General features: G+C 38.2%; 3 protein-coding genes across 3 annotated transcripts; all 3 read left to right on the top strand.

The window, feature by feature from the left end:
- The first annotated feature begins 273 nt into the window (after nucleotides 1-273).
- Nucleotides 274-2,942, top strand: LOC145482277 (uncharacterized). Its single transcript, XM_081460940.1, has 4 exons — nucleotides 274-291; nucleotides 1,134-1,337; nucleotides 1,531-1,707; nucleotides 2,563-2,942. The coding sequence occupies exons 2-4, from the start codon at nucleotides 1,172-1,174 to the stop codon at nucleotides 2,730-2,732; spliced, it is 513 nt and encodes a 170-aa protein (XP_081317066.1). The 5' UTR covers nucleotides 274-291; nucleotides 1,134-1,171; the 3' UTR covers nucleotides 2,733-2,942.
- Nucleotides 2,943-2,950: 8 nt separating this feature from the next.
- On the top strand, nucleotides 2,951-17,956 carry LOC145482561 (uncharacterized). The gene is made up of 11 exons (XM_081461151.1): nucleotides 2,951-2,973; nucleotides 3,057-3,238; nucleotides 3,876-4,061; nucleotides 4,291-4,416; nucleotides 4,752-4,892; nucleotides 5,191-5,340; nucleotides 11,521-11,646; nucleotides 11,948-12,067; nucleotides 12,462-12,593; nucleotides 13,390-14,148; nucleotides 17,936-17,956. Exons 1-10 carry the CDS (start codon nucleotides 2,951-2,953, stop codon nucleotides 13,575-13,577), a joined length of 1,374 nt encoding a protein of 457 aa, XP_081317277.1. The 3' UTR covers nucleotides 13,578-14,148; nucleotides 17,936-17,956.
- Nucleotides 17,821-18,963, top strand: LOC145482283 (thrombomodulin-like). The gene is made up of 2 exons (XM_081460946.1): nucleotides 17,821-18,061; nucleotides 18,537-18,963. Exons 1-2 carry the CDS (start codon nucleotides 17,920-17,922, stop codon nucleotides 18,755-18,757), a joined length of 363 nt encoding a protein of 120 aa, XP_081317072.1. The 5' UTR covers nucleotides 17,821-17,919; the 3' UTR covers nucleotides 18,758-18,963.
- The last annotated feature ends 3,926 nt before the right edge of the window (nucleotides 18,964-22,889 follow it).

The raw sequence follows: 22,889 nt of genomic DNA, 5'->3' as shown, positions 1-22,889 counted from the left end.
ATAAGTGATTACCTCCAGAGACTAGTTGAGTGGTTAAGAATGATATTACAGAATAGACCACCACGTTAAGCCTATTTTTATTTTATTTTTAATAATCAGGCGACATAAATACCCGGGCAAGCCGAGAACATTATACGCCGTGCGGCTTTAAAAAAAAGATAGAGAAAAACCGCCTGCTGAGTTTCGGTTGTGACGAGCTTTATGTGTATGGAAATGTCGTCAAAATATCGACTGACTCGTCAGACTCCATACTCAGTCTGTGTGAGGTTGAAGTTTACGCCGACACATACGGTAAGAGTCAAATAAATGAACCTTTCGCATCTTACTTTGTCAAGAACAGCACTTGCCACTTTGTCGCAAATGATCAACGGGGGTATCTCAAGGATCCCAAATGGAGTAGGTAATGTTAAGAAATAAACTGCATAATACAGAAGGACATAAAGTTATCCAAAAAGACTTCTGAAACAGATCGCCGAATTAATTCAATTTGAGCGATGCGCACTTGTCTAAAATGACGGAATCAAATTTTTGGGAACGGATATTACTCAGGACATCAATAAGAATTTAATAAGAGTAGCCTTTTGCAGTACACGAACCGTTTCTCAGCGCTAAAGGTCCCTAACTAGAGGCAGTTTATGCTACAAAAAAATTAATTGTTATACCTCCCAACTGAAATACGTTTTTCGATTGGAGAGGAACGTGTCACGTGTGGTGGGTCAAAACTCACTAACATCCTAGGGCGAACAAAACTCACTGACTCCCTCAGTAGGGAAACAGCAACTTGAACTTTCGACTCACACGTGATCAGGTCGTGCTCCTTGACACCGCGGCAAATTTGTGAGCCGGCCGATGTCAAGCAAACGAGTTCTTCGCAGTTTTTCTCTCTTTTTGAGTTGGGAGGTATACCAAAATACCTAATGACTGGTCCCACGGGAAACAGTGAGTTTTGTTTCCCCTCAACCTCAATGTTCCCTTCGGCTTCGCCTCGGGGAACATGGAGGGTCTCAGGGAAACAAAAGTCACTGTTTCCCTTACGGCCAATCATTAAGTGCTTATTGTCGAATATTTCGTACTTCGCTAATTACATTTCCATAAAGTACATATATTTATAACACACACTTTCCTTGATGCAGCAAACATCGCATTGAAGCAGTTCTCCAGGGGTAAATCCATGATTCCCAGTCACTTGGCTAATGACGGAAACCTGGAAACATGTTTCGTGACACTAAAAGAAGATGCATGGTGGCATCTGGAGTTAGGAGCTAACGTGCGCGTCTCTGTGGTGTTTATATTACACCGGAGCTTTGTGAACCTGGAACGCTTTGACGTCTTAGTCGGTGAGTGTGTTCTTTCAAAGTCTTTCTGTGTCTTCTGTTTATTAATTAATCTTTGGTTCGTTGTTATCATAGACCAGTATCATGTATTTAGGATACATTAGTGTGTTCCCGTGAGTTCTTTGAAAATATTCCGTTGTGTGTTCTATTCACATATGATATAAATATCATCACAGGAATTAATTTCATTTTGTAGGGAAAGACGACAGGAAGGAGACAGATCTTTGCACAACTCTTCCTAAATATTCTCATGAAGCAAATTACTTCGAATGTAAGAAGCCTGTTGTGGGGAGCTTCTTGAGAATAACGTGGGCACGAGGGCCCCGAAGCCAGTTGTCATTATGCGAGGTGGAGGTGTTCCAGACAAAGATAGGTGAGCATGTGCTTTCATCCTAACCAACAGATTTTCTGACCAGCTGGCTGACTGAATGACCCACCAAGCGACTGGCTCATTGAGACAGCGATAGGGAAGAGGATTTGAACCAGGAACCTCCAGATTTCAAATCCAGCATCCCAAACCACTCGACCACGCCACCTGCCTTGATTGATTGGCTCACTGACAACAACAACTACAACAACAACATTCTTTTATAACGCGGTGGGTTTTAAAGCTAATATAGCTTATGGGGCTGTGTAAAAATTGGTTATAACATGATAGAAAATTGAAAAATGCAAAAAGATATGAACGAACTCAATAAAAGACGAAATCATTGTCAATTTGAGGACTCTTCACTAATGTTCAAGTTCCTCAGGGCGGGAGACTTTTTTGCCCTTTAAGCATAATTTCTGGTGCTGACAGCGGATGGTTTTAAAAGATTCCAAACAATGGATTCTCTGTATGATATAGAGTTTTTCATATAATAAGTTTCAAAACGTTGTACGCTAACACGATGTTGATGACCAATGGATTGACTGACTGAGGGACTGCCTGAGTGACTGCCTGAGTGAGTGACTGCCTGAGTGAGTGACTGACTGACTGACTGACTAACAGGTCAACTGACTGACTGACCGAAAGACTGACTGACCAACCTATCGACCGATCGATTGACTGCCCAACTGACCAACTGTCTGACCGACGGACTGCCTGACTGCCTGCCTGACGGACTGATTGACAGACCAACTGACTGACAGACTGACTGACTGACTGGCCGTCTGACGGATTGACAAAACAATTAATTGATTTGAAATTGAGTGGACATTTATTTAACGCCGTTATTTTTGTTGTTAGTAAACCTCGCTGCTCAGCGCCCCACAAAATCCGGAACAAATGTAAAGTACTCCTATAGAGGATGTGATCAAAATATAGGTAAGAAAATACTATCAACAGTGCCGGGAATGTATACTGATATGAAAAGGAAAACAATCAACGACTTGGAAAATACCCAAGCAAACTATTAAACTCAAGAGAACGTGAAGAAGACATCAGATTCGTATTAAATGTTCTCTTTAGACCAAAATTATTTGAAATCTATAATTAGTATTCACTGGACCCTCGATTCTGCCCTGGCAGGAATCATTGCTTTGTGTTCTTGAGCAGAACCCTTAATTTTCACGGTGCTTCTGAACACCTGTCTATAAATAGTTGCCAACGAGTTTCATGCTGCTGGGACCCTGCGATGAACGAGCATCTGATCCGGAAGTGAACTAGTAGGTTACTGAAATCCGGTTGGTAGGTTTTACTTTGAAAGGTTTTCTTGAATTTGTTTTTAGAATGCAATAAAGAATCGGAGATCTGTTTGACATTCCCAAAAACGGTCAATTTATATTTCTTCTAGGCGTGGCTTTTTCAACAAAGCAATGGTGGTCCGTTGATTTAAAGGCCATATGTCAAGTTCATCTGGTGCGTGTGGTGACTGATGTGAATTACAAACCAGACAAACTCAAGAATTTGGAGATCAGAGTAGGTGAGGTGACAACACCTGAAACTACTCTGAATTTCATTCCATCCGTATAACCTTTGTAAAATAGGCTACAACAGGGATCAATCTCTGTGAGATGCAAGCCACGGTCCGTTGGAGCGCTGGAAGGGGTCACTGTGTTGTAAAAAAAAAATTAACTTTCCCTCGTGTTTTTCGATCAAAAGACGTTTTAGTATTAGATGATTTTGGCATGATTTAATTCTAAGTGTTAATTAGTATTTTGAAGAGGTGTGGAGGCAAGCGTATGACTCTAGTCAGAAGAGTGTACGTAATTACTAGTTTTATATAACATCATCAGTTGAATCTGTCAAAAGAGGATGCCATCATTTATTCTGCGGGACTGCCCCTTCAAGTTTCATCTTCGTTACAGATCACCGATCAGTTACAGTAGACTCCCCCTCCCCCCCCCCCAACTTGGAAAGTAACGCCATTTGTCACCTGAAAGTTAACGATAACTTAGAAGACAAAATTCTGCTTCATTTTCCATTGCAAACCAGTCTTTTTGCGCATCATTTTCCATTGCTTTTGACCCCCTTTTTTCCTTGTGTAGTAGTTACATGGTTCTCCGAAAAATTCCATTAAAAGGCTTGAATGTAACTTTTTACATGTTTATCGTTGACAGATGATGGTGAGAATGGTTTTGGTGAAGGCAAATATGTCGCCAAACTGGATAATCCAACTAAGGAAACAGTTCAAACAATAACGCTACCTAAAGACACCAAAGCAAGATTTGTCACCCTTGACTTGAAAAGGAAAAATGCCATTCTTAAATTTCGCGAAGTAGAAATCTACAATGGGCCGTTACTAGGTAACATTCTAAATTAATGTGTTTCTTGTGTTATATATTTTCATATCCCGTTCTGATAATGATCAGAGGTGTGGTAAAACACAGCGCACTGTTCTCATGCATGTTAAAATATTTGTTTTAGAGAAAGCATTTCTTCAAGTGCCAATGTCATTTCTGAACAAAAGAGACAACATCCGTAATTACATGGTGTCCAGGATTGTTATATTTTCTTTATTTCTGTTTTATGTAGATCTGGATGAATGTAAAAAGCCCGATGTCTGTCCTGACAACTACAGGTGTAAAAACCTTCCTGATTCATATTCCTGTAAGTGTGACGGTGGATACAAACTGACTGGACCAAGAAAGGAATGCAAAGGTAAATGTACAATGGTGTCAGAAGAATCCTTGTCATTAAAAAATTCGGCGAGAAACTCAATCAGTTTAAAATAATATAGGGCTGCGGGAGTGCGGGGGGGGGGGGATATATTAAGCCATTCCGCCACATTTTTCAGTGGTCTCATCTCTTATGGATTATAGAAGAAAGAACTTGAAATGTTAAAAACTCAAGTAGAAACCGAGGCATAGGCGTGTGGTTTCAGCACAAAGTTTTGGACATATTTTATATCGGCTTTTCCTCGTTTTTGCATGGTCTTTAAAATTCTTATTTTGTTTGTTAATTTTTATAATCTTTTCTCCTTTTTACATCTGTAGATGTCGATGAATGCGCAAACCATATTTCATGTCCGATGAAGGAATCTTTCTGTCAAAATACCGACGGATCATTTAAATGTTTATGCAGCAAAGGTTATGAGCCTGTTCATGACTCCAAAGGCCGACTTCAACGATGTGAAGGTAAGTCTTGGGTTTGTACCACTGATGGGTGATTGGAGGATTGGGGGATTTCTCATATCACGTCCGGTTCGCGCAAAATTCATACTTTACCGATTTTCAATTTTTTGTTTATCGCTTCCATGGAAATATCGATTGCCTTAAGAAATACATATTTCCAAACTTCAATCTATTTTCAATTATTGGTGTAGTTTTTGTATCAACCCGATTAAGGGAAGACTGTTAAAAAGCTGATTGAAAATGATTGGTATGGTACCACAAATACTGTGTTGAGACATCTGCATGTGTTATCTGATTTTAGACATCGATGAATGTTCACGTCGAAAACTAAACAAATGTCCAAACATCACCAGTTGTGTCAACCAGGAAGGCGGTTACACTTGCAAATGTGCTCCAGGATACGAACGCGACAAACGAAGTCACGCGACAGGCCCGAAAATTAAGTGTAAAGGTAAGCCGCACTCTTTGTTTGAGTCCTTCGTTCACTCAACAATTACAGTTAAGTACCCAGCAAGTTAGAACAAACACAGTAACATACATTAACAGCTTCAAAGCAGTCGTTGTGATGTGAAACGTTTTTACGTAAATAGATAAAAGGGCTGAGGAACTATGGCAAGATGGTTAACGCCAAACACCTCACAAGTGATGTCACTAGTCCATCGACCGTTTGCAGGCGCCATAAGACATTTTGCTGTAAAAGCTTGCAGCCTCATTCCAGATGGTCTGTGCTTTTACCACAGTTTTTTTAGGCCGAGTTTTGCCATGCAATTCATCGCAGACGTCTACGTCACTAATTACCAAGGCCGCCAGACCAAATTTTCCACAAATTTAACGAATACAAATCGTGGAGGTTAACAAAAGTTTTCCAACAAATTATCGATGTAATCAAGCTATACATTACAAAGGCAACAGATTTGTTGTCCGTTTGATTTGTAACAATTTTAAAACTTAAAATGCTAGTGGTCAATTTGCAAAGAATTTGCTGAGTGGCCTTGCTCCGAGTAGTCCCACTGTAAGTGTCAGGCTTCCACGTTCAATAATAACGTAATATAGCTGGGCAATTCAGTAATTTCATTTTTGAAAAATCGCTCTTATAAATACTCAATACAATACAATGTAATGTAATGCAATACAATACAATTAAGCAGGAAAGTTAACGTAAGTAGAGTAATGTGACGTTTCGACGACTTCACGTCATCATTGTCGAATGAATAAATTAAAATAACGGCAACGAATGTTTTACAATACAAATTTTATTAGCACTCCCCATGGGGGTTTTTCAGTACTAATACTACGAAATAAGTTACATTAAAATTAAAATGAAATAAGTCAAGGAATTATAAAAATGATATGAAATAAGGTGGAATTATGTGACAATATTGTATTATGAAAATAAAATTCACGTAACGCTTGCTAATTTTATAATTCTTTTAAATTTTTTAATTTTTTATGCTAAGTACTATAATGTCTGTCACATTAGAGAAACACCCCCCAAAACTAGAAGTAGGTTTATGCGTAGCATTTGATTTACCACGATTTACCACGATTTACCCGAATTCTCCACCAATGTAACGCAAAGTTTCCCGTGCGGAACTGCACGGTTAGGGACGGATATGGGCTATCAGCTTGGATGCTGTTGAGTACACGGACAACGGGCGGACGGACTTGACTTGAGGAAAGCTCGGAAGAGCACAGGCTCGCTGCGCGGCACTCGTTACTCAATGCCAAAGGTACCGGGTCGTTGTCATTCATCAACCGGACACTAAATCAACAAGGACTCTCACAGATCTTGACCTCTCTTGTCTTCTTTATTGTAGATTAAACCTCGTAGTACATAGGTCAAAGGTAACTCAGGGTAAATCACTGATTTACCCTGAGTTACCTTGATCACCTAGAAGGTGATCAAGGTAAATCGTGGTAAAATCGTGGTAAATCAAATGTTGTACAGTACGTGCTTATATATGCTCATGGTGCGATAATAATGGCAGGTACGTAACCTTTAAGGTTTACAGCAAAATAAATAGCTAAGTCAAGTCTTAACAATACCAACATCCGTAAAGGAAATTGTTAAACGTTTAGATCTTCCATTCAAGATACGTTCGAGGAAATTGCTCAAAATATAAGTAAATAATGGTGTTAATTGAAAATATGCTATTTTATATCTGACAACACGTAATATGAATGAATTACCGATATTAGACGAAATGCTCGACTATAAGTAATCGTAAGATTTAGAGAAGTTCCTTTCTATGTCAACATTTATGAATTTGTAATTATTCTGCATTTAAGATTCGTACATTGTTATCTTATACACCCCTCTGTAACAGACCTGGTGAAACCCGACCTGGTGGGTTATTTTGCCCTCCCTGGTGGAATTTTGACCTCCCTAGTTGGCACCTGGTGGTTTTTTAAAAACTCCCTGGTAAATTTTCTTGCTCCCTGGTGTAGAATTTTAGTTTCTCTGGTGAGGCGTGCTCTCCTGCAAGAAAAATTCACGAGTTTGGAATTCTGTTCTTGTTTCTGTTATATCAAAACTTTTTAAAGGATCGGGTATTACTTGTGGTATGTTGTTGTACAAAAGGATTGCGGGCTTGGGAAGCGCTCTTAAGGGCCCGTTAACCGATTCATGCGCGCGCTCGCGCGTGTTGCTAAGGAGGTGAAGTTTCACTTCCACTAACTAACGTTAGCCTGAGCGTGGAATAACTTGCAAATTCGCTTACATTTTAGATGTCTTTCTTTGTGTTTCACAAAATACAAAGTAAAAAAAGTACAAGCAAAGACAAAATAAGAGAAAGACACATAAAGAAGGGCAACAGAAAGAGAAAAACTAACTCCGTGTGGTTTCGTTTGATCTTACTGAAGTGCACTGGTAGTGTAAACTGCGCACGCGCTGATAGGGTAACTTCCAATATATATCGGGCGCACTTCCGGTTTCTTTAAATGCTAAAGGAAACGCGGTTTTTCATTAAATCCAGTCCTTTTCCACGAGTTTCGATTAAAGCCAACGTTAGAAACATAGCTATGCATTCCTTTTTCGAAATCATGCTTTTTTTTCAGGAAACTACGAATTTTTCAATATTTTGAAATTCTCTCAAAATCTGACCTTTCAGAAATGAAACAAAATCTTTGCATAGCGTAATGGGGATTTAAAATAAAACATTAAAGTGCCTATGAAGTAAAAAATAATTGCTGCTGATTTGAAAGGCTTTTCAAAGTAAAGAAGAATGGGGTTTTCCTTTTTGGCATATGTTTTTTCGTTTAAGAGATATTCACGTTTTTGTATTATAAGTGATGACGTCATAGGTGGTTCCACTAAAACAGTTCAACACTCAATCAAGAATATCTCTAGAAATATTAAAGCAGTGTTCTTTGAGCTTGGCACCAGAAATGTAAATCACAAAAAAACAAAATGACAGCCGTCGTGCCGTCGCCATGACAACAGTTATGCCGCTGGTCCTGTTTTAATTAAAACTAACATTGCCAGATTTCATCTTAAACAAGGATCATTCACTCCCAACAATCTAATGGGGAGAGTTAAGACAATATGGGAATCATGTGTGTTCCGAGCAAGACCCTCTGTCCCTTCTCAAAGGGTTGCAAATTGGCATATTTGGTTTTTCAAAGAAAGAGACTGGAACCAAAAGCGTTGCCATGGCAACAACACAGAAGGTGTCATTCTGTCTCTTTTGTGATGCACATTTGTGGTGTCAAGTTTGAAGAACACCACTTCAATACTTCTAGAGATATTCTTGATTCAGTGTTTTACTGTTAAAGTGGAACCACCTATGACGTCATCACTTTCCTCATTTGCATAATACAAAAACGTAAATATCGCTAGAACGAAAAAAGATATTCCAAAAAGGGAAACGCCATTCTTCTTTACTTTGAAAAGCCTTTCAAATAAGCAGCAATTATTTTTTACTTCATAGGCACTTTAAATCAATGAAAATAGTTCTGATAAAGTAATTTCGCTTGGAGCCCTTGCATTTTTTCTGTATTAGTCACATGACTATTGGCGTGGCCTAATGACGTCATCACTGATCATAAAAAAGTTAAAACACATGAAATAACTCTGAACTAACTAAAAATGATGAGGTTATATGAGAATAAATTTTCCTTAGCAATGGCTCGAAAAGATCACTTAATGGGCCCTTAAGAAACATGCGCAATTTGTCTCTTTCTATTGGTTCCCGCTGGCCAAAATCGTGCGGGCTCTTACCACTGACCGGCTCGTGAAGGAAACTGGCGGATGGGTCGGATAAATGTGGAGATTCTGAACATGTTTCTGATAGCAGCACAAGCAGTGAAACTTCTCGATCTTCCTCGTTTTCCTCCGAGGCCAGGAACGAGTATTCAAGGCGAGCTAAAAGGAGGAAGTGGCAGAAACATGTTAAAGATTGTTGGGATTCTTCCGACACATGTGACACGATTGAAACGAAAAAGCGATAGAAGAATCAGGTTACAAACGCAAGATAGTCAGAAAGGAAAGGAAAACGAAAAAGCACAGGCAATCACGGAAGAGTACTGACCGTGTCCCTAAGCGAAGAGCCCGAGAACAAGACGTCATTTTCACTGCCCTTGTAAGGATGGATGAGAATGACAGTCGAATTCCTGTCCTTTTCTCCTTGACCTCGAGCTGTGCTGCTTCGTTTGCTGCCTTTAAAGGCAAAGTTTTAGAAGCCTGTGGTCTCTCACGTCGTAAAAATGTTCAATTTTTCTATCTTCTCAATGACCTTAAACTCCAATTATATAATGATAATGATGATGATAATAATAATAATAATAATAATAATAATAATAGTCTTCTAGCTAGCCTTAAGCTTACTAATCGGGGATACTGTTAAAATTAAAATATAATATAAGTATAAAAACGATTCTGGTCTATTTATATTAAATTATACTACATTTTCGCACACTCTTTGTATTTACATCTAATTCCTACAGTTAAGATACTACTTTAGAATACGGAATATCGAACCTATATCTATAATACTTATAACTAGTGTTTACGGCTCAAGAGTTGCAAAGGTGACACCCTTTGCATGTGTCGCCTCCGACAAGTCCACTGAGGTCCCTTCCCCTGATGTTCGCCTTAAATCGCTGCAAAGACGTTTCTTTCTTGTCCCTATTGTCTAACTTCGACCACATCAATGGCCCAAGGAAGCGAAGGGAATGTTTCCCGTACTTAACAGTTCTTACTCTTGGTACGTAAAAATCTGAGTTCCACATGGGCGGCATTCATGCATTTCTTAAAGGAACGTACAATTTATACTGTTTTGTTGGAGTTGGAAACTGTGTCAAGCAAAGTTAGTGCTTCCATTCAGTCGAATGCGTGATAAAACGTTAATCTAAGACTGTTCTAAGTACTACACTGTAGTACTGGAATAGTAACATGTCAAGACAGGTCAATTATTTTTATACTTTGGTAGACAAAGACTTTCAGATTATTGCTTAAATGGCTTCTACTGGTGATAAACAACTCCTATATAAGTAGCCTCACTTGCTTTCAAAATTTAATTCAATACGTTTCTTGCCATATATATCAAACATGGTATGTTAAATACTGGGTCACACAGTTTTGCATGTATGTATGGGTTATTGACCATGTGTGAGGTCAAGATGGCTGAATATTGGCCAAGTTCTTTTTCTACGTGTATCAAGACGGAGTCGAGGTCCATAAACTAGCAAAAAAAGAACGAGGCCAATATCCAGCGATCTTGACCGAACAAGCTTGGGCAATAAAGGATTTATTATATGGCTTCCGGAACGCGGCGGGTAGTCCCGAGCGGGCAAGATAGCTCAATCTTGTCCGCTCGGGTAGCCAACCACAGCGCAGGATTTGATTCATCTTGCCCGCTCACGGAGCTAGCCATATAATAAATACATATATGGTTAGATTTTAAAAAGTCATTGGCCTCCCTGGTGATCCGGTAGGCTTTTGTCTACCCTGGTAGAGTTTTTGTTAAAAACCTGGTGAACAACCAAGTTCCATCAGGTCTGTTACAGAGGGGTGTTCTTATGACATTCCCTGTAGGTAACGATAAGATTACAATTCTAAGTAAAATGCGGAACTAATTTACGATAAGGATATACAGAAGAGCAAATATTACGCATAAACCTACTTCTAGTTTTGGGAGGTATTTCTCTGCTGTGACAATAAATATGCCTTCCCGTTATTTTTTATTTATTCATTCGACAATGATGACGTGAAGTCGTCGAAACGTCATGTTACTCTACTTACATTAAGTTTCCCGCTTAAATGTTTTTCTAAATCGTTTTTTATAAGAATACAATACAATACAATTTTATTGTGTTATACGCCTAGCTATTCAGTTGTGACATTACAAAATGAAATTGTATTCCACACACTCGCTAAATTTGATACGTCTTCATAACAATATTCACAACTTTCAGCTGGAAACTCTGATTACGGCAGTGTAAAGATGTTAGGAAGTCGTTTACAAATAGTCGCTACACAAGTAAATCTTCGGAAAACGAAGGCTCTAATTCTGCTTGCACCACTAATAACAGTAACCGAGGAGAAACCGTTTCAACGTTTTCCTCTGGGGGCTGTGTAATTAAATGATGACGGCTATTTTAATAACAAATTTCTCGTTATGTTATACATCAGATATTGATGAGTGCTCAAGTAATAGCAAGGCGTGTCACGAGAAAGCCTCGTGCTCCAACGGAATTGGTTCTTACAAGTGTACGTGTAACCATGGATACGTTGGAGATGGTCGGACATTTTGCTTTCGTAAGTTAAGTTCACTGTTCTTAAGGAGGTGAATTAGACAGAAACCACAAAGTCAATACAGTTTATAAAATAGTTGGTGATTGATTTCCTATTTCTTTGTACGCTACTGGATGAAGCTGTGTATAGATTCCGTTCTGCAGCTTGAGCAAGTAATCTACATATTGCCTTTGGCGTATTTGCTCTTTGATTTGATGATGTATAATTTCTAGTGGAATAAAATTAAAATTCTCTAGTTAACATCAAAACGTAAAACGGGTCTGGGCAATATGCTAAAACTATTTTTTTTCTAATGTTTAAAAAGGCTTAGAAACATGCTCAGATGACAAAGACTGCAAGCAGAACCAATTTTGCAAAGACTTCAAAGGGACACATCTGTGTGACTGCACGGAGGGATTTCATTTCAAGGCCAAGCAATGTGTCGGTGAGTAGGCGTTAATTATCTTTATTGTACTGATGGAAAAGTTAACGGTAAGATCATGCCTATACAGGGCCAAGTAAAGGCTAGGACTTGAAAATACATTCCGCTTAATTTAAGCATACAAAATGTCAAATTTTCAATGTTGTTTAGCATTGACGTTTTATTAGGGGGTTCTCGTATCGCCATGAAAACGATTAGAAAATTATTATCTACGGAGTGGTCACGTGGCACACTGCGAATTCACATCGTGTCAATGACGTAATACCATTCAAAAGCGGCCCTCCTGGAATTATGTCAGCAAATGGCCAAAACTGATGTAATAAGGACAAAAAACGAAATAGCACTAGATTCCTACCATGAATTTATTAACTAAAGCATCGGCTTTGTTTCGATACAGATAAGAATGAATGCGAATTAGATAAAAAAATCTGCGGTTTAAACTCAGCGTGCACCAACACGATCGGATCATTCAAGTGCAACTGTATTGATGGTTACGAGAGTAAAGATAATGATGGAAAGAACTGCTATGGTGAGTGTCTGTGTTGTCGGATTTAGTGGATATTTAACTAATTTCATGTTTTGTTTTAATTTCTAAAGATTAGACTATGTTGATGTTAATAAATGGTCGCTAAAGCTCCAAACCCTGAGTTGTTGTCTTAAGTTGTTTTATAGTTAGTCTTGGTGGAAATGTCTTTGTTCAGTTCCTAGAATAAGACAATTCACAATGCATTTGTAACCATTAATTTTCTTTTACGAGAGTAATTTTCTTACCGAAAACATTTCTATAGATAGTTTCAGCCTCGTAATCCCTAATTGTGCTAGAAATATCCCCGGGAGGGACTCCCATTTGAAAAAAAAAGGGGGGGTTCGTCGTTCCTTTAAGGGGGGCTAAAAACGCGGCTTTGGTATGTCTTAGGGAGCAGGTCCACAGCGGGAGTTTTCACTGTGCCTTTTAGGTTATTGAGTCAAACAAATAGGACAGGATATAATGTGTTGTTTAGAATTGGTACCCCTTGTTAGGGGTGAAAAACATTTCAAGCCGCGCCCACAAAGCTTAAGGTTAAGGTAAGGTACCTCTTAGGAGTTCTTTTCAAAATTTCGCCCGAGCACCCCGTCCTTTTTATATGGGAGTCCCCCCCTTCCCCCGCCGGAGAGATTTTCAACGAGCAGATACAACAAAAGTAACTAACTTCTTTCCTTAAGTTGTTCTAAAATGCCAACGTATTCAGACCCTCCTAGTGTGTTAATGTCACGGAAACAGACACTTTGTCAGCTAATTAACCTATCATAGAGCGTGTTACATCAAGATCAATTTATTTCTACAGATACTGATGAATGCAGCGGAAAGAGGCAGCGTTGTGGAGGCGAGGCAGTGTGTAACAATACCATAGGATCATTCCAGTGTATTTGCCCAAAAGCCGGTTTTACCTTCGATGGCAGAGAGAAGGAATGTTATGGCAAGTGTAACACACTAGTCCGTACAAAAATTAACTGGCGCAGATCAGATTCTTAAATTATTACAATCATAGTAAATCGTGCTAATTTTTGTACCAAGTCTTAAAATTCTGGATATTTTGTCATATAAAGAGCGTGGTCACATAGCTACAACGTTTCTCGTGTCGATCGCATTTCCGATCAAAGAAAAATGGCCAGGGAAGATGCTCAATAGAAAGAAATCCATGGAAGTGCCAAAGGCCGGTGGTGCAAGAAAATCTGAGTGCAAAGTTTTTGTAACGAAATGATGAGTCCATGACCGAGCTCAAACTAAAATTGTGAATTATCAGTTATATTGTCTTTACAACAATTTACAAAGATATACTATTTCAGAATAATCACAGTCGCCAAGTTATTAACAGCTTCATCCGTCTACTCCAGCTAATAACACTAACGTCCTTAGTCATCCAAGGCTGATGGTTTCTTATTTTTATCTCTAACATTTCTTTTTTCTTGTAATGCAGATATTGACGAGTGTGCGTTCAACGGCTCATGTGACCAGAACATGCTCTGTATGAACTCAGTGGGATCGTATTCTTGCAGTTGTCGCCAAGGATATCGCTCAAAAAAAACCCAACTGAGCTGTATAGGTAATTATCAAAGGATAGTCATCATGTGAAAGAGAAAGAGCTAAACTGAGTAGTATAGTAAGCAACGGTGAGGACTTATTTCCGTCACTGTTTCTATATAATTTACTAATTGTCGTGGATAATTCTTGTGACAATGTTAATTCACTTGAAAAACCTGTCCAACCGGTTAAACCAACCGGCATAAACAAAAAAAATTGACAAACTAAACTGAGTAGTATGGTAAGCACCGGTCAGGGCTTTTTTCCGTCATTGTTTCTATATAATTGACTCTGTTGTCGTGGATAATTCATGTGAAAACATTAATTCAATTGAAAAAGCTGTCAAACCGCTTAGACCAACCAGCGCAAACAAAGAACATGGCATCACTGACAAACATGTCAAACTTGTAGTATATTACAATCTGCAGTATTTTATACATGAGATCAAAGCAAAAGCCTTTGAGTCCTGTGACGTCTCCCGTCAACGTATTCCACAAAAAATATAGTAAAATCCACAATAACCCTCTCAATTAAAAGTTGCTATGCTACGTCCTCTTCTTAAGAAGCCTTCTCTGGATCACACGCAGTTTTCAAATTATCGCCCTGTTTCGAATCTTACTTTTCTCAGCAAAGCAATTGAGAAGTTGGTTGCTAACCAACTGATCTCCTATGTTAACAACAACAACCTGAATGAGCCATTACAGTCTGCCTACAAACAGTATCATAGCACAGAAACGGCTCTCATTCGCGTGCATAATGACATCCTCACAGCAATTGATAAACGTAGAACGGTAATTTTATTACTTTTGGACCTCTCTGCTGCTTTCGATACTGTTGACCATGATATTCTCCTCTTCCGTCTACAACAGCGCTTTGGAGTTACTGGCAAGCCGTTACTATGGTTTAAATCTTATCTGTCCAATCGCATGCAGTATGTCTCTGTTGATGGTGCAGCTTCCTCAGATCATGCTCTTCAATGTGGTGTTCCACAAGGATCAGTGTTGGGACCCATTTTGTACGTTCTTTACACTTCACCCCTTTCAGACATTGTAAAAAACTTCAACTTGAGTTATCATTTTTATGCTGACGATTCACAACTTTATCTGTCCTTTCAGCCAACTATACCCAGTGATAAGGATTTAGCTGTGTCCAACATCGAGCGCTGTGTACGTGAGATTGATCACTGGATGTTGATTAATCGTCTTAAACTTAACAAGGATAAGACTGAACTTCTAGTGATCTCCGCAAAACATCTATCGAGACCAACCCTTCAAGAAATCTCTGTCGTCGATGAAACCATCTGCTCGTCACAGAAAGCAAGAAACATCGGTGTCATTTTTGACCATCATTTTCGTTTTAATGAACATATTGCAAGTATTTGCAAATCATCTTTTTATCATCTCCGTAATATCAGCAATATAAGGAAGTACCTGTCATCGACCACCACTGAAATACTTGTTCATGCGTTTGTTTCTTCAAAACTGGATAACTGTAATTCTCTACTCTATGGCTTACCAAACTGTCTTTTAAAAAAGTTACAGCACGTCCAGAATGCCGCTGCTTGTCTCATCACCCTCTCTAGAAAACACGAACACATCACACCTATTTTGTTTAATCTCCACTGGCTTCCTGTTAACTATCGTATCATCTTTAAAATTCTACTCATCACGTACAAGGCCCTAAACGATCTGGCACCTTCATACGTTCGTGATCTTCTCACTCCTTACACTCCGTCTCGTCAGCTACGTTCATCTTCTAAAGAACTTCTTTCCATTCCGCACTTCAATTTGAAAACATATGGCGCAAGATCTTTCTCTGTAGCAGCTCCTACACTTTGGAACACTCTTCCGTCTGACATCAAGAACAGCTCCTCAGTGTCCCTTTTTAAACATAAACTAAAAACGTTCCTTTTTAAGAAAGCATTTTTATAACTTTTTAGCGACATTTTTTTATTTTTACTTTATTTGTCTTAAGTGTTTTTAATATTTCTAACTGTAAAGCGCTTTTGAACTTTTAGGATATTGGCGCTATATAAATATTTTATTATTATTATTATTATTATTAATAAATATATACCTAACCGATACGAGCGGAGCCCCATACCTGGGAAAATTTGGGAAACCATCAATCTCAAAAATTTTGGTTGTTCACGTGACTGTCCATACGTACGTCTGTACGCCAAGCCCCATACCTTGAAAAATAAGAGAGTACCACCATTACCATAGGTACGTCTTTGATAATGGACCTTCATGTATCCGCTGACCAGTACCACGTGACCATATCGCGGGCTTAGGTGAAGAGCTCATCGAGGTGACGTATTTTTTGAAGTCGACCGCTGACCAGGTACTGGGTTTTCAATTGGATCGTGGACTCAACCGAGGTTATTCATCTGGGGGAAAGGGAGGGAGTACATACAAATGCTAAATATCGGCGCAAATTAAACCCTGACGCGTTGTTGACTTTTCTTCCGACATATTCCTTGCACAATCGTTTCTTGGAAAGTTCCTGATATATTGGGTGCGTACGTAATCTCTACTCTCTTGGGTACACTCATTAGGTACGGTTTGTTAGAATGTAACTAGAAAAAAAGAGTGAAACTACAAACTGAACAATCATATGCTTACAATTGATTATTTTTTGAGTTTCTGGTCCAGGGAAAAATGTTCTTTTTTTCATTTACAGTTAATTATTTAATCACGAGTGTTACGCCACAATGTTATAATCGCCACAAAATGTAATATTAACACAAAATGTAATAAGAATTGCCGGAAAATGTAATACTAACGCAAAATGTAATAACATTGGCGCAAAATGTAATAAAAAGGTCAACGTAAAATGTAATGACTTTTCAAAGCAAAATGTAATAACTTTTCTAACGCATATTGTAATAACGCAAAATGTAACTCTCGAACGACATGTACGATATCTTGAAACCAGTATTATGACTCGGCCAACGTTATCCTAACGTAGGTGAACCCTACCATTTGGTTCAACTTGGTGTACGGGCGGAATCAGTTGGTACATCGCTTGTAACCCCTTCATACTTTCACAATCTTCAACACCAAAGATTATATGTTTCGAATAAGCGCCGCGTAAAAATTTTCTAAGTTTTGAGTTGACTGTACCCACATATTCCAATCACCGCACCCCTCAACAACAACCTGGTGCGTATTCAAAACACTATCTCTGGAGTTAAAGATTGTGAAAGTATGATGGGGTTACATCCTGATATTCCACCTGATTCCGATCCACAGAGCTTTCAAACTGAAAGCTATCGCACATTTTTTTTCGAAACAAAACCTGTACATCAAATTGAGCCAAATATTCAATTTACCTACATGTCACAGTATTACCTACGTTAATGTTAGGATAACGTTGGTCGAGTCATAATACTGGTTTCAAGATATCGTACATGTCGTTCGAAAATTATTACATTTTGCCTTATTACAATACATGCGTTAGAAAAGTTATTACGTTTTGCGTTGAAAAGTTATTACATTTTGCGTTTTCTTTTTTATTACATTTTGCGTCAATGTTATTACATTTTGCGGCGATTCTTATTACATTTTGCGTTGATATTACATTCTGTGGCGATTATTACATTTTGCGGCGTAACAACGAGCTCCGCTTTTAAGTTTGGCTTGATCTATATATTACTACTAAACTGTTTTCTAGGTACTTTTCAGGGGTTCTAGGTATGTTTTTAAAAACTGTGAAAATGGGAAACACCTCGACAGGAGTCTATTGGCTTGGCATACAGTAGTAGCCCTTCATTACGGTTTCTGTTGCATTTATGTTGTTTGCCTTAGATATTGACGAATGCGAGGAAGAAACTTATTCCTGTCCGAAGTTTTCAAGGTGTAAAAACAAGAATGGTGGTTATGATTGCCCGTGCAAAGATGGATTTGAAAAGACCGCGCAAGGAACATGTTCAGGTAACACATTATACTTCATTTTACTTTGCTTGAACCTAAGTTAAACTAAGCGTTTAGAAAGAACAATAGTTGTAGTGGCGGCGGCCGGCTGGATGGTGTGATGACCAACTGTCTGTTTTATTCTGCTTCAGCAAATAACATACCAAATGCAATTCACTTTAATGTGAACTCATTTTCAAACGGAGGCGCGGTTGTCGTAATCTAGTTTAAAATTTCAAATACTAATCAGATGGTCTTGGCATAACTTGTAAAGAGGTTGATTGGGTCCAGCTTGAGATGAGAAGAAAATTTAAAGGTTATGAAAACCTCGTTGCATCACTCGATACTATACATAAATTCGCACAGTCAAACCTCTACCTGCTCAATTTCTCTCGACTAATGTGTCAATACCGTCCGTTGCTAGCGTCTGTGCATTTTCTGTGAGGAGGAAATTAAAATGATGGGCTAAATAAATTATATTCTCTATTCTCTCTAGAAATTTGCACTCCGGAGTGTGATGAGAACTCTTATTGTGAAAACGGAAAGTGCCTGTGCAGAAGAGGATTCTTTCTGGGGTTGGACTATACGTGTCAACCAAGTGAAGGTGAGACAAGCACAGATAGGAGAGTTGCTATGAGGGGTCTGTTGCAAAAATTAGCAGTAAAAATAGTCGAATGTTATCGAAACAGTGAATGCCAAAATAGGATGAAGTATTAGAAAATTAATTATGAGCTCGAGATTTCTATCGCGCGATCGAAATCGAGAGCGAATAATCTAATTTTTTTAGTATAAATCTACTAGTCGTTCAAAACTTAATTAATCTAAATCCTTTTCACAGACACTTCAAAAACGCCAAGAGGGGGCCGTCATTTTGTTAACAAAAGCACACTGCTACGCTATTCACTATCACAGGATAGATAGTGAGCAGCATAGCCAATCAGAGAACGGCATTCGTGATAGCATGCTAGTAGATTTATACTAAAATAGAATAGATATATATTGAGTTTATTAATTGTTTGCTCATGTACAGGATAACTGAGCAGATGACAGCTAGATAGGCTCACTTATCTTAGAGTTATTTTCTGTGTTTTATATATTTATTGGATTATACAACGCGTAACTGTTATAATTACATCATTGCAGGTCTCCTAAGATCAGGAATATCGCTCCATTCTCCAGCTATACTCCTCACGGCTGCACTGCTGTGGTGCGTGGCCTTGATATAACATCTGACTTGTGTTTTTTTGGGTTTTTTTTACCTTTCTGTAGCTTCCTTGTCTGCATTTTCTCACTGCCAAATTTGTATTATGTACGTTTTGCAAGGAAAACGCCCCAAATAAACTGATCCATTGTTTTGCTGATGTAATTGGTGAGATAATGTTTTGATCTGATATATATTTTACTGAGCTTTTTGGGATTTGCTCTATAACCAAGCACAGATCGAAAGAAAAGAGTGTTTCAAGTCATTGAATAAAAAAGATTTTGTTTGCTTTACATAACATAACTATCACCTTCTCATTAGCTTAACAAACGAAAGCTTTACTTATGTAAAGAGACTTAGTAAATTTTCATTTTTTACAATAACTGTCAAATTTTCGCGCGCTGATTGGCTCATTTTTATCATCAATAAGTGTACGGACGGATAAAATGTTAATTTATGCAAGCTTTCAAGTTCACTTTTCCGCTGTCAAACTGTCAACTTTTTAACCAATGAGATTTTATGGACTTTTTTAGTAGCCAATCAAAAAGCGAGAAAAGCTATATTCCCGGCATTTGACCATTTTGGGGCCTTGTTATTGTAAAAAAGAAATTGTCGTCAGTTCTTTATGCGTCTGTCCTCTTATTGGTACGGTGATAAAATTCGTCATAACATTGTCAAAGTTTACTGCGGAACCACTTGCCTGCGGCTCGTGGTTCAACGACAACTTTGACAATTTTGTGACGCAATTTATTATCAATAAGAGGACAGACGCATAAAAAACTGACGTCAATTTGTTATGTGCACGAAAAGTACGCAAACATCCATACGTTTCGAGGCTGCTGCCTCTTCATCAGTGGATAAAAAGCAACTGTAAACTGTGCGCGTGATATAACGAAAAAATTGAGTTTGAAGTTATTTGCGCCCGCTGACTAAAAAGAGCGCGAGTGTAAACATTCAAAACAACATAAAATGTTATTAGCGCGCGCAATTGTAGTCATGTCTATCTGTCATTGGTTACAAGCGAACAATACAAAGGTTTTTTGGATAAATCTTGTTTTTTCACTTGTCACTTTATTTTTACGATGCGTGCAATGTTTCCCATTTCGATGATGTGACCATCTTCTTGAGTGCCCAATTTGTTTTAACTGTCAGTCTGAACTTTGTTAAAATCCGGATAGTTTGGATTCATCAAGCTATTTTGAAACATGTTTGTCTTTGCTAGTTCCATTATCTCTCAGTGTTTTGGTGTGATAACTTATTAAAAACAAAGGAAGTTGAAATTTTTTGATTTTTTACATCATAGTCAAGACAATGATAAGCTCATTTTTAATTAAAAATCTTTATTAAAATCTGACCTCGGATATATTTCTGATGCTGAGGAAAGGGATACTGAATTTTAAATAGAGCAAAACTATAATTTATATTGTAGAATATCAAAACATGGAATGAAAGTTAAAGCAAATTCAATTAATTGATCTTCATTAATTACAAGAAGGCCTGTTAAATAAAATTGATCTCAATAAATTATAACACATCAGCGGATTTCCCAGAATCGACATTTGCTGTTGAATCTCGGCAGCAAGAGTTCGATATTGTCGTGAAATTAAAATCAGGATGTACAAAATAAAATGATTTATTCTCACTAATTTGAGCACGCTTCATTTGGTAAAATTGACAGGTCATATTACTTGAGGCTTCATTTTCGCGATTGTAGAAAATTAATTAACCTAAAAGGAGATAACATTCATTCACTTTATCAGACATTTAGACAAAATATCTACCCGCTCCCAACAATAAAATAAAAAGGCTGCTCTTTGTATGATTAGCATATGACCGTGTGTCGAGAAAATGAAAACAGCGATTCGAAAAGAGAACGTGACGAACAAGACGGCTTAAAAGGAAAGGAAAACATTTTGCGAGGCTTAAATGACAATCCATTTCCTTACCGAGAAAAAGACGGGATACAACATTTATGTTCATTTTTTTCCCAAACCGAATAGCACTTTTCAAATGTTTTTTTGTTTTTTTTTTTACATTTTGCCTGAGTCTACCAAGATACAACTTTCAAATTGGCTGAGGCTGTTTTTTGATCCTGATTCCTCAAGCACCTTTACATCCGGGCATCTTGAATAGACATTATGCTAAAGAAAAGCTCAAGGTGTTCAGGGCAAGAGTTAATGAAGGAGAACAGGAAATGAAAAGTACTGCAGAGGTAAGCTGTAAAAAGTCAACAAATCAAAAACTAAGCTTATTGAGCGCCCACAGGGGGTTTGACACGTAAAACAAAATGTGTTTTTTTGTTGTTGTTGTTGTATTGCTTCTTTTTTAAACTGGGAGCTGGGTTCTTGCATCTGCAATTTTACTGAGAAATTAATGAGTCATTTTAACTGAGAACTGAGAAGTCACAGAAAAAATTATAATGCATTGATGGAGATTTCAGTACACCCATCCAGACCCTCTTTCAGTTATATCATTATAGATGCTGCATATGAATATTCGCTGTATTATTGGATGCATTTAATTCACTGTATTCTTAACCCATTGAGATTGCACTTAATGTATTCTTAACCCGAAAAAAAGACGCGCTGAAAACCCATGTGCCACTTGTGACGCCATTTCATCTTCATTTTACAGGTTTTATTGATCAAGCTGGCTGGATATTGGCCAAGTTTACTTTTTTCTTGTCTATACACGCAAAAAAGAACGAGGTCAATATCCATCCATCTTGACCGACCACGCTTGGTCAATAAAGGATTTATGACATGAAACAAACAAAAAAAAAACTTTTTTTCTTGCGGGACACGGCGGGTAGCCCCGAACGAGCAAGATAGTGCCATTTTGCCCGCTTGGGTAGCCAATCACAGCGCAGGACGGCTGGACTCGGTAATCTTGCCTGGTCACGAAACTAGCCGTATAATAACATCCGATACTGTTTGCAGTCGGTCAGCTTTTTTCCGAAGAGCGCTTATCCTTAAGAACGCGAAAGCAAGACAGGCAGTCATGCCCCAATCGCTTCTCGTCTTTAAAAGCCCGCTCTCTACGCCCTTTCTGATTTTTTATTAAAAAACAAAACAAACTTCAAGCAGCACAGGCCACGGTACACGGCACGTTTTAAACCTTTGCACGGACTCTTTTATGGAGAAAATGTTCACTTTGTGCCAGGTTTATGCAGAAACCTTTCCAAGGCGCATAAATGAAATTGAAAGACCAAAGAAAGCCAAAGAAAAAGAAAGCAAAAATCTTAAGACTAAGACCAAGAGCACAAGCTAATCCTCTGTCCCCGCCCCGATCGCTTTGCTCTCCGAATTCTTCTGTTTCGCGCTCGCCGAAATTTTTTCCGTCCTCGCCGGGAGCCTGTTCGCAAGCTATATATATAAAAAACATACCAGTCCACTGGGTTTCCACATATCACACCAGCTTGCTATGCGTAATTTCCCAGTTCGTAAATTCATCCGTGTCAAAAATTAATATGGTGTATCTCGTTAACATATAAATACCACTTACAAAACTAGTTCATTTTTTTTCCAAAATTTAAGAATAGTTTCTCAAGCATGGTAACGGATTTGTGAAGAGATCCATGTTTACTAAATACACAAGATATCAAGGGCACAGCCCCAGTAACCAAAAAATTTTAATTTTTCTTTGGAA

Source organism: Orbicella franksi, chromosome 3, assembly GCF_964199315.1.
Source record: "Orbicella franksi chromosome 3, jaOrbFran1.1, whole genome shotgun sequence".
Classification (NCBI taxonomy): Eukaryota; Metazoa; Cnidaria; class Anthozoa; order Scleractinia; family Merulinidae; genus Orbicella; species Orbicella franksi.
Note: the sequence above shows the minus strand (reverse complement) of the source record. Positions and strands in the feature narration are given on the sequence as shown.

Excerpts from the sequence above, each read along its gene's own strand:
- LOC145482277 (XM_081460940.1), top strand. The coding sequence starts at position 1,172 with ATGATTCCCAGTCACTTGGCTAATGACGGAAACCTGGAAACATGTTTC. Across the intron at positions 1,338-1,530 it reads ACGCTTTGACGTCTTAGTCG|GGAAAGACGACAGGAAGGAG; the intron begins GTGAGTGTGTTC and ends TTCATTTTGTAG. Across the intron at positions 1,708-2,562 it reads GGTGTTCCAGACAAAGATAG|TAAACCTCGCTGCTCAGCGC; the intron begins GTGAGCATGTGC and ends TTTTGTTGTTAG.
- LOC145482561 (XM_081461151.1), top strand. The coding sequence starts at position 2,951 with ATGAACGAGCATCTGATCCGGAA. Across the intron at positions 2,974-3,056 it reads AACGAGCATCTGATCCGGAA|AATCGGAGATCTGTTTGACA; the intron begins GTGAACTAGTAG and ends AATGCAATAAAG. Across the intron at positions 5,341-11,520 it reads CCCGAAAATTAAGTGTAAAG|ATATTGATGAGTGCTCAAGT; the intron begins GTAAGCCGCACT and ends GTTATACATCAG.
- LOC145482283 (XM_081460946.1), top strand. The coding sequence starts at position 17,920 with ATGTTGTTTGCCTTAGATATTGACGAATGCGAGGAAGAAACTTATTCC. Across the intron at positions 18,062-18,536 it reads CGCGCAAGGAACATGTTCAG|AAATTTGCACTCCGGAGTGT; the intron begins GTAACACATTAT and ends TATTCTCTCTAG.